Source organism: Pseudorca crassidens, chromosome 9 (genome assembly GCF_039906515.1).
Source record: "Pseudorca crassidens isolate mPseCra1 chromosome 9, mPseCra1.hap1, whole genome shotgun sequence".
Taxonomy (NCBI): domain Eukaryota; kingdom Metazoa; phylum Chordata; class Mammalia; order Artiodactyla; family Delphinidae; genus Pseudorca; species Pseudorca crassidens.
Window position 1 is genome coordinate 95,523,870 of NC_090304.1, and position 11,424 is coordinate 95,535,293.

General features: G+C 42.0%; 1 protein-coding gene across 1 annotated transcript; it reads right to left on the reverse strand.

Annotated features, from left to right (window-relative positions):
- Positions 1-250: 250 nt before the first annotated feature.
- On the reverse strand, positions 251-10,731 carry MPZL2 (myelin protein zero like 2). Its single transcript, XM_067751181.1, has 6 exons — positions 10,496-10,731; positions 9,361-9,527; positions 8,884-9,094; positions 5,982-6,129; positions 2,639-2,714; positions 251-389 (listed from the first exon to the last, which is right to left on the reverse strand). The coding sequence occupies exons 1-5, from the start codon at positions 10,551-10,553 to the stop codon at positions 2,651-2,653; spliced, it is 648 nt and encodes a 215-aa protein (XP_067607282.1). The 5' UTR covers positions 10,554-10,731; the 3' UTR covers positions 251-389; positions 2,639-2,650.
- Positions 10,732-11,424: the final 693 nt, after the last annotated feature.

The following is an 11,424-nucleotide window of genomic DNA, read 5'->3' on the forward strand; positions in this document are numbered from 1 at the left end:
AAACTAATATATTAAAGGAAATGTTATGACACACAAGTGGACTTTTATCCCATTTGATGCCAATAGATATGTATACAAATCATAATCCACAAGGAGTGTTTAAGGGCAAAAATGTAGCTTCCTAGTATATAAAAGCTAATGAGCATTTGAAAAAAATACAATATTTGTACTCTGAAATTAAATAAAACCTTAGTAACAGGGCTGTGTGTGAGTCTGCTGGTATCTGCTCAAGAAGGGCCCTACGCTGGCACCAGAGGAACGTTGCTTGTCTAGGTGGTTATATACTGCAGAGCTGGTTGGAAGACAGGTCACAACTGGAAAAGCCAAAGAAAAGCTTCCATTAACACCAACTTATCTCAGGGTTCTTGTTCTTGGAAATCTTCAGCTTCCTGAAATACAAAACAAAAGTTTAAATGGATAATGTATATGGCAAGAGTGCAATAGGAGTACCTGGCATTATGAATACATATATATATGATCTATTCTCCATCGTGAAGGAAAATATTCATAAGTATATTTGTCCTCTTCTAACTTAACTTTTAAAAGAAATTTCCTGATCCTTATTACATATTTCTCTGAGTCAGTGTCCTTAATTCATAGTCTCTGCCTTGCATGGACACTTGGATGATCCATAGCTGCTCACTCACATGCATTCATTCCTCTCCCTCTCTCTCTCTCTCTCTCTCTCTCTCTCTCTCTCTCTCCCCCCCCACCATCACCCCAACCCCTTTATTATAAACAAAATCAAATATACAGGGGCTTCCCTGGTGGCGCAGTGGTTGAGAGTCCGCCTGCCGATGTAGGGGACACGGGTTCGTGCCCCGGTCCGGGAAGATCCCACGTGCCACGGAGCGGCTGGGCCCGTGAGCCATGGCTGCTGAGCCTGCGCGTCCGGAGCCTGTGCTCCGCAACGGGAGAGGCCACAACAGTGAGAGGCCCACGTACCGCAAAAAAAAATCAAATATACAGAAAAGTAAAGAAGGCAGTGTATGGAATTCACTGTCACTTAATTTTAAAGTTTTTTTTTTTTTTTTGCCTTATTTGCTATAAATACATATATTGGTGGGGGCTAAAGTTTTTAAAACAAATTACTGACATTTTAACCCTAAATACTCCAATATGCATTTTTATAATAGGGATATCTTCCTGTGTAACCACAATACCCTTATTATACCTAACAAAAGTTAACAATAATTCCCTATTGTCCAGATTGAAATTTTTCATATTAAGACTTGCCCAATGTCCCCCCAAATCTTTTTTATAACTAGTTTATTCAAATTAGTATCCATCCAGTCAGGGATCGTACACTGCACTTGATTGTGTTACTTCTTTAAACTTTTTTTTTAAATTAGGGTATAATTGCTTTACAATATTGTGTTAGTTTCTGCTGTACAGTAAAGTGAATCAGCTATATATATACATATATCCCCTCTTTTTTGGAATCCTTAAATTTTTTTCAATCTTAAACAGCCTCCATCTTTATTTTCCATGACTCTGGCTTATTAGAAAATCTGCTTGATCTTAAGTATAGCCCTTGGTAAAAATCTCTCTGACACCAGATTTTTTTTCTAGGTTTACAATAGAACCATTTTTCTCCATATTCTATTTTATAAATCCTTGAGAACTTTCACTGGAGCTTTAGGCTATAAAAATGTGGCTCTTTTTGCAAATAATAATAGTGGACCTACTTCAGAGAATAGAAGAAATTGTGATCATATGAAAAATAAATCATCCTACCTTTTAAGCCTAATAAACCTAAAAACTGGAAAAACAAAACTAAACACCACTAAAATTGGATTCATAGTCCCAATAACTAAATGAGAGTAGTAGAAATCAATTCCAAATAATACAGAAGTTCTCCTGTCAAAATGTCAAGCATATCTATTGAGTCACTCTCTTAAATGCCATGATTAGGTTACAATAAAACAAAAGAATAAAAGCAGATATTCTTTCATTTAAAAAAATTTATTTACATGTTGAAAGTTAATTTATTATTCTTTATGGTGGTAAATATAACCCCAAAGCCTCAAATAATCATAGAATTCTCTCAGCTTTACTGGTAGTAGGGTCTAGCTTCCTATCCTTTGCACAAAACACACTCAAAGGGGAAGCCATCGATAACACAAGAGAAGCCTTTTATCTCTCTGCCCAACTCCTCTAATTTCATACAGGAAACACATATCATATAATCTGGGAGATCCACAGTAGAAATGAGCCATATAAGAAAGCTAAGGAGGGACTCCCCTGGTGGCACAGTGGTTAAGAATCTGCCTGCCAATGCAGGGGACACGGGTTTGATCCCTGGTCCAAGAAGATCACACATGCCGCGGAGCAACTAAGCCTGTGAGCCACAACTACCGAGCCTGCGCTCTACAGCCTGAGAGCCACAACTACTGACCTCACGTGTTGCAACGTATGAAGCCCATGTGCTCTAGGGCCCACGTCCTGCAACTACTGAAGCCCTTGCCTTAGAGCCCGTGCTCCACAATAAGAGAAGCCACTGCAATGAGAAACCCGCGCACCGCGAGGAAGAGTAGGCCCTGCTCACTGCAACTAGAGAAAGCCCACGCACAGCAACGAAGACCCAATGCAGCCAAAAAAAGCTAAGGAAAGAAATGAACCCATTTGTGAACCTTACCATATAATAATGTTAGTCTGTGTCTTCTAAATAAACAGAAACCTTTTTTTCTTGGTTGAGCTTTTCTTCTTCTTTTCTGTAACATAGAAGCAGAAACCAATGTCAGGGGAAAAAGGCAAGAAGCAAGGGAGGCAAATCCTACAAAGGTTCAGGTGTGATATATTCCCCCAAATTTGGGGAAGAATTGTATGCACCTGGGAGTAGATCCAAGCTTACAGAGCACTAAACCTATTAGCGCTATCTAATAATACTCATACCTCCACATGACCCTGGGTATCTGAACTTAGACACTTTTCAGAATATTTCTAGAAGACAATATTATTTTGGAACTCCAGGTTTAAAGCAGACACCTTAGTTTACCATTACTATTCTACCTCTAATTCTACTTCCTATTCAAAAAAGAAAAGCATAAAATAAAAAATAAACAAAAACAAAAAAAGAGTGACCTAGAAGTCAACTTTATTGATCGTATTCTATTCAAACCAACTCAGAGTTGGGTTCATTAGTCTCCTTAAAAATCAATTCTATTTAGTAAATATTTCTTGAGGAAAAGAAACAAATGGTGCTGGGACAGCTGAAAATTTACAACTGCAAAAGAATAAATTTGAACTCCTACTTCACACCATATACAAGAATTGATTCAAAATGAATCAAAGACCTAAATGTAAGAACTAAACTGCAAAACTTTTAGAAGAAAACATAGGCATAAATCTTTTTGACCTTGGATTAGACAGTGGTTTCTTAGATATGACACCAACAAAACAAGCAGCAAAAGAAAAAAAAGATAAATTGGACTTCTTCAAAATTTAAAGGACACTAATCAAGATAGTGTAAAGGCAACCCACAGAAGGAGAGAAAATAATTGCAAATCCTATATATAATAAGACGCTTTTGTTTACTCCAAAATATATTTTGAAAAACTCGTAGGGCTTCCCTGGTGGCACAGTGGTTGAGAGTCCGCCTGCCGATGCAGGGGACACAGGTTCGTGCCTTGGTCTGGGAAGATCCCACATGCCGCGGAGCAGCTGGGCCCGTGAGCCATGGCTGCTGAGCCTGCGCGTCCGGAGCCTGTGCTCCGCAACGGGAGAGGCCACAACAGTGAGAGGCCCGCATACCGCAAAAACAAAAAAAAAAAACTCTTAAAACTTAACAATAAAAAGACAAATAACCTAAATTTAAAGTGGGCAAAATATTTGAATAGGTGCATCTCCAAATTAGATATTTAAATAGCCAATAAACACATGGAAAGATGCTCAGCATCATTAGGAAAATGCAAATGAAAACTTCAATGAGATACCACTTCACACCCACTAGATGACTATAATCAAAAGGACAGACAATACAAGTGCTGTTGAGGATGTAGACAAACTGGCACCCTCATACATTGCTGGTGGGAATATAAAATGGTGCAGCTGTTTTGGAAAACTGTCTAGCAATTCCTCTAGAAGGTAACACAGAGTTACTACATATCCCAGTAATTCCACTCCTAGTTATATACACGGGAGAATTGAAAACATATGCCCATGAAACTTGTAGATGAATGTTCATAGTAGCATTAATCGAAATAGCCAAAAAGTGGGGAAAACCTAAATGTGCATCAACTGAATGGATGAACAAAATGTGGTATATGCATACAATGGAATATTATGCAGACACAGGAAGAATGAAGTATTATAACATAGATGAACTTTGAAAGCATTATACTAAGTCAAAGAAGCCAGACAGGGCTTCCCTGGTGGTAAAGTGGTTAAGAATCCGCCTGCCAATGCAGGGGACACGGGTTCAAGCCCTGGTCCGGGAAGATCCCACATGCCGCGGAGCAAATGAGCCCGTGCGCCACAACTACTGATCCTGTGCTCTAGAGCCCGTGAGCCACAACTACTGAATCCTGTGCGCCTAGAGCCCCTGCTCTGCTACAAAGAGGAGCCACGGCAATGAGAAGCCTGCTCAGCGCAATGAGGAGTAGCCCCTGCTCGCCGCAACTAGAGAAAGCCCGCGCGCAGCAACGAAGACCCAGCACAGCCATAAATAAATAAATAAATAAGAAGCCGGACGTAAAAGGTCACATATTGTATGATCCCCTTTATATGACATGGCCAGAACAGGCAAATCCATAGAGACAGAAAGCAGATTAGTAGTTGTCAGGGGCAGGTGAGGGAGGAAAATAGGGAGTGGTGGCTAAAGGGTATGGAGTTTCTTTTGTGGAGGTGATGAAAATATTCTGGAATTAGTGGTGATGGTTACACAACTTTGTGAACATTAAATAGTGAATTCTATTATATGTAAATTTTATCTCAATAAAAAAATATATTATGCACCTTATATCAGCATGGCTGACTTTGCTAGGCACTAATTCATAGAGACCCTGCTGACAGCCCAGTGGTTCTTAGAAATGTATGCTTTACATTAAAAGTGAGGAATATCCAGGACTTCCCTGGTGGCGCAGTGGTTAAGAATCCGCCAGGGGACAAGGGTTCAAGCCCTGGTCCGGGAAGATCCCACATGCCACAGAGCAACTAAGCCAGTGTGCCACAACTACTGAGCCTGCGCTCTAGAACCCGAGAGCCACAACTACTGAGCCCACCTGACACAACTACTGAAGCCCGTGCGCCTAGAGCCCGTGCTCCGCAACAAAGAGGAGCCACCGCAGTGAGAAGCCCGCGCACCGCAACGAAGAGTAGCCCCCCTCACCGCAACTAGAGAAAGCCCGTGTGCAGCAACAAAGACCCAACACAGCCAAATATTAATTAATTAATTTTTTTTAAAGTGGGGAATATCCTAGAAAAGCTTTATATAAGTAAATTTTTATAATATCAAATCCTGCATAGTAAAGAAAGCTTATAATAAAATCTTCTATAAAATTAAGAAACTAAAGTTACTAGACCCACAGACATAGAAAACAAATTTACGGTTTGTTTGTTTGAAAGAGTGGGGAGGGATAAATTAGGAGATTGGGATTAACATATACACGCTATAATATATAAAATAGAGAACCAACAAGGACCTACTGTATAGCACAGAGAACTATATTCAATATTTTGTATTAACCTATAAGGGAAAAGAATCTGAAAAAGAATACATACATATATATATATAAAAATCACTTTACTGTACACCTTAAACTAACACAACATTGTAAATCAACTACACTTCAATTTAAAAAAAGCTAAAGTTACTAATTCACACCCTAATTTATCCATCCTGTGAATTTGAATTCTGTTATGTAAGATTAACTCAAGAGGAAGAACATCTGTCCAACAATTATTTAGCCCCACTATAAAATACCAAGAGTTGCCATAAAACAGTGTTAAAAGAAGACTTTCCCAGAACTGCCCAGCCTTACGATTTTATCTCCACCACTTTATGAGCTCTTTCAGCCCGTCGCTTTTTCCGGAAATGCTGGAAGAGGACCACCACAATTACTATTATGACCATCAGTGCACAGGCGGAGCCAATGGCCAGGGCCAGGAAGTGGATCTCAGAGAAGCGTACTGTAAGGAGAAAAGATCAAGTTGGGGTTCTGAAAAGAGGACGACTATAATGAAATCTAAAGATATTCATCCTTTTTTTAAAAAATAAATTTATTTATTTTATTTATTTATTTTTGGCTGCATTGCGCCTTTGTTGCCGTGTGCGGGCTTTCTCTAGTTGCGGCAAGCGGGGCCTGTTCTTTGTTGCCGTGCACAGACTTCTCATTGCGGTGGCTTCTCTTGTCGCGGAGCACGGGCTCTAGGTGCGTGGGCTTCAGTAGTTGTGGCACACGGGCTCAGTAGTTGTGGCTCACGGGCTCTAGAGCACAGGCTCAGTAGTTGTGGCGCACGGGCTTAGTTGCTCCACGGCATGTGGGATCTTCCTGGACCAGGGCTCAAACCAGTGTCCCCTGCATTGGCAGGCGGATTCTTAACCACTGCACCACCAGGAAAGTCCCAAGATATTATTCCTTAAATGGAATCATTTAAGGGTGTATTTTCATCTTTAAATGAAATCTTCCTTTCTTCTACGATATTAATTTTGTAAAGTCTAGTAGCAGTAGAAAAGCCATACAGGGATTTCCCTAGCAGTCCAGTGATTAAGACTCCGTGTTTCCAATGCAGGGGATGCAGTTTCAGTCCCTGGTTGGAGAACTAAGATCCCATATGCTGCATGGTGTGGCCAAAAAAAAAAAAGTAGGAAAAACATACAGACTACTTTAGTGGTTCTCAAACTTTGGTTCTAGGAGTAGCAGCTACAGAATTACTTGAAAACTTTGAAATGCGAGTTCTATCAGGCCCCACCCCAGGCCTAATGAATTACAGGGGGCACCCAGCAATCTGTTTTAATTTGTCCTCCAGATGATTCTGATGCATGCTAAAAGTTTGAGAACCACTTGGCCAGTTGATCTACCTAGTGGGGTAAAGTTATTGCTGACCTAATCGAATCCAGTGTCTAAACTGAATCCTTCTCTCCTCTGTCATGCAGTCAGTCATTTATTCAGGCTTATTAAGGGCCTATTATGTTCCAGGGACTCTGATGGAAATACAAAGCCAAAAGAGACATTACCTTCAAGGAACTCATGCCCACTGGAAAGATAGACAAGTAAATCAGTAACTATAGTCTAGTGGATATATGATGCAAGAGAGAACCCAAAAGGAAGGGTCCCTAAACCAGGCTAGAGTCTGTGAAGCCTGGGTCTCTTAATTTTTACCTTGATTTCTGACTTAAATTTCAATGAACCCTCAGAGCCAGAAAAGACATTAGAGAATATCTAGCCCAGGGGTTCCCAGCCTGGAGTCTATGAAGGAAGATGGGGGGCGGGCAGGGCACAAGCCCACAGAATCCATGTCATATTGTGTGTGTACATTGTTGTGGTAAACAGGGGTTATGGCATTCATTAGGTTCTCTAAGAGTAGTGATCCCAATATGTTGAAGAACCATGTGTTCTTATCTACCTGTTCATTTTGCAGGATAAGAAACTGAGAGCCAAAGACATTACATTACTTCTTTCAATACTCAAATGACTTCTCCAAGGTCATACAGCTCTCTATTGATAGGGCCTTGAAGGATGATACTAGGAATGAAAGGAGGAAATGATACCACTGTAGAGGCTTTTACGTTTTGGGTAGTAATGTTGTGTGTTGGTTAAGAGCATACAGCAGAGACAGCTAGGTTAAAGTACCAGGTCCTAAAAAAAAAAAATACCAGGTCCTGTGTGATTTGGGGTAATTAACTTCTTTGAGCCTCAGTTTCTTCAATGTATAAAATAGAGACAACAATATTCACTTCTTGAGTTCTTATAAAATATAAAATCGCTCATGTAAATTGTTCCACGCTGTGCCTGCACATAATAAAGTTTCAATATATGGTAATTATTATAATTTTCAGTACAATTCAAGAGTTTGGGGGGGTTTATTTTCATTACTTCATTTTATCCTCACCATAATTTTTGCCATATTATTCTCACTTTACAGGAGAAAAAGAAAAGTTATTTACAGCTGGTAAACTAGCAGTGACTCAAACACAAATTTACAACTTGTAAGTTTTATGGTCTTTGCTTTTTGTTGTCTGGCAGTTTTCCAGGTTGTCCTTTACAGAACTGCAGGCAATACAGTGCCTTAGTTTGGAGCACAATTTTGGAGACAGAGATGCTTGGGTTTGAGTTCTGAGTGACTCCATTTATGAGCTCCATGACTTTAGACAAGTGACATAACCTCTATGAGCATTGGTTTCCTCATTAGTAAAATGGGTGGGGGGGGGAGCACACTAAGAGCACAATAAAATGATATGATATGTAAAGATTAGATATGATATGTAAATCCCCTAGCACATGGGAAGTGTTCAATAAACAATAACTACCCTTATTGGGATCTGCTTCCAACAGTGGTTGCGAGAATTAAATGAGATAGTACATGTCAAGAACTTTGGACAGTGCCTGATGTAGAGTAGGTACTCAATAGTACCTTGTGAATAAATGAGTGAATGAATGGACCTATTGTGTTAGCCTTTTATCGGAGGGTTGCTTCCTCTCCCTTTCACGATCTCAATGCCATTTTTGTAACAGATTCCTTAGGTCCCTTTATTTTCTGTTTCTTTCCACAGCCAAACAAAGCCTTCCTCTTTTTTACCCCAGGACTCTTCACTCTCCCTCTGCAGTTTCCAGATCCAAAGGGTTGGTCCCTCTCTACTCTTTCAGCCATCACAAAAGTTTGCCCCTCTCTTTTCTACAAGCTCTCACGCTTTCCAAAACGATTTTTCTCTGCATCACCTACCAGTTTGCACAACGCTGAGCTGGATCTCCCCTATCAGCCCATCAACATCAGGTGGGTTCTTCACCTGGCAGGTGTATGTCCCATTGTCATCAAACTGTAGCTTCCAGAGGAGGATGGAGACATCGTACCGCTCAGGGTTCCCATCCCAGACCACCCGGTCCTTGAAACGCCCACTCATGGGTCTGAAAGGATCCACATGGTAGTAGAAAACCTAGAGAGGAGAAATGGCCAAAGGTCTTATTTGGTACCTGGGAAGGGAGGCTGAGATGGCAGGACCCGAAGAGAAATGCCAGCAAGCCTGACTGCCCCATCTGCAGCTCTCCTGCAAGAACCTCTTGCTTTCCCCTTCGCCAGCCTCTCAGTTCTGTCTGTTGATTTGTTTCCCAGCTTTACCCTGTGCTTGTTGCTAAGAAAAATACAGGAAGGGCAAGGAGAAATGGACTGGCTTATTTTCCTAACCAAGGGACCCTTACTTACAAACTGCTCAGGGCCCCCATCTCGAGGACGGAAATTCCAGGTCACTGTTAGAGCATCACCCACAGGGGCAAAGCTGGAGAAAGTGCATTTTAACCGAACATCGGTCCCATTGACAGCCTCCAGCACACGGGGAGTGTAAATTTCCACAGCTGCTATTGGCCAAAGAGCTGCAATGAAAAAAAGGGAAAGGAAAGGTTAACAGGAGATGTGTATTAAGAGAATTTCTGCTGACACTACCAAAATAAAAGTATGAGTAGGGCATCAAACAGAACTGAGATGCCTCAGCTCTCACTCAAACTCACTTCACCCAGAGTCTGCATACTCCTACCTACAGGCAACCTTCACCCTCCCATTCCTTAAACAACTACAAATACCACACAGCGCTCTCACTTTCTCCAAAGCATGATACCCTAGCCTCATGGTACCCACTTCAACACTGCTGTAAACAAACTACAAACATCGGCAAATAAAATTGAAAGCAGAAACAAACCATCAGAACTAATCAGAACATGAATTAGACATGTATTCAGATTAAGCATTGTATGTTATGTGTCTGATGGTCCCCTAGCAGGTATTTTCCAGAAAGTGTCCTTGTTGTGTGAATTTCACACTGTTCCTAGTCTTCTGCAGAAACTGAGTTAATCAGTCCCAGACAGTTTAGCTTGCCTGCGCCACTGGCACCTTTATACCACATGGCATTTTTTTAGCATGATATTTACATTTAGAATGTGCATGTCGGGGCAGTTACAAAGCCCCAGTGGGTCTCTCTCCTTAACAATCTCAGCTTTCCCAGTGCTGCCGAGAGCCCCAGGCAAGACCCACACACAGAAATCGAAGTGCTAGGTTCTGCCAGCAGTGGGAGGTTGAGAGTAGCCACAAAAAATGGTGTGTAACCTGAGATTAGAAAACTCTCTCTGTGCCTGAATCACTGGCACCTGAGAACACACCTAAACCTGTTTTTCCAAAAGCAACTCCCCCCAAACAACCCACCACTTCAGTTTCACTAAAGTCAAAACTAAAATGAAATGCAACTGTGGCTCAGGCTCCAAAGCTCTTGCAACTTCTTCAACAATTAGCTAACTTTTTAGAGTAGGCAGTGAAGGAGGTAGGCTCAGAGAAGCCCGCGAGCTCTTACCTGTGAGCTGTATGCCGAGGAGAAAAAGCACAGCACGCATAGGGCTCTTGCCATACATGAGGGAAACCCAGCCCTGGCCCCAGAGACCAGACCGGGCAGACGGAGCGTTCCAGCACCCCGCCAAGGCCACTTCACGAGGAAAGCGCACTGCGTTTTTCCGGAGAGGGGAGTCAGTCCCTCACCTATGGGAACCTGAGCACCCGTGCCTGTGAGTCATTCCTGCTCTGCCGGTGCTGGAGTGAAAGGTGGGGCCTCAGCTCCCAACGCCCTCCTTCCCTCCTTCCTTTCCTCCCTCCCACCCTCTGTGCTACAAGCGCGCCTGCAGAAAGTCCCATGCAGTCCTGTCTTAACTTTTCAGTTTATCTGGACCCTGGCCTCTGGGTGGCCTTGAAAACAGCCAGAGGAGGTGGTGCCCGTCTGAAATGTCCCAGGCTGCTTTGGTTCTGGCCCACACACACGTTTTTTTTAAAAACAGGTTTCAGGCTTGTCTGAGAAGTGAATGCTGAACCTACCTGCAGTGATTCCACTTATCAAAGCACCTCCCTTGGGCCACAGCAGCGGAAACTGGGTTTCCAAATCCAAAGTAATCAGAATTCCTTAGGACCCTCTGTGCTCAAGAAGTCCTACAGTTTATACCCTCAATTTTAGCCAAATGTTACCACAAGGATTGCCGTACCTTTCCTAGCTGCTAGCTTTCCCCGAGACCCACGTAAAATAGACTGACCAAAACAAATCTCAGTGTTTAATGACCCTTTACGTTTGAAGGATTTAAAGAGGAATCAGGACATCATCCCAGCTCATTTAGCCTATCTCAAGACAGTTTGCAAAGTGCTTTTATCTACACAACACTGCCGTGAGGCATTCCCATTTCACCAGTGAAGACGCTAAGAGCCCAGAGAAGTGATTTGCACAGCCAACAGGTAGCAGAA

Coding starts and splice junctions, on each gene's coding strand:
- MPZL2 (XM_067751181.1), bottom strand. CDS start 10,553: ATGTATGGCAAGAGCCCTATGCGTGCTGTGCTTTTTCTCCTCGGCATA. Junction 9,095..9,360: donor ATGGGGGCCCTGAGCAGTTT/GTAAGTAAGGGT, acceptor TCTCCTCTCTAG/GTTTTCTACTACCATGTGGA. Junction 2,715..5,981: donor AAAGTGGTGGAGATAAAATC/GTAAGGCTGGGC, acceptor TCTATGTTACAG/AAAAGAAGAAGAAAAGCTCA.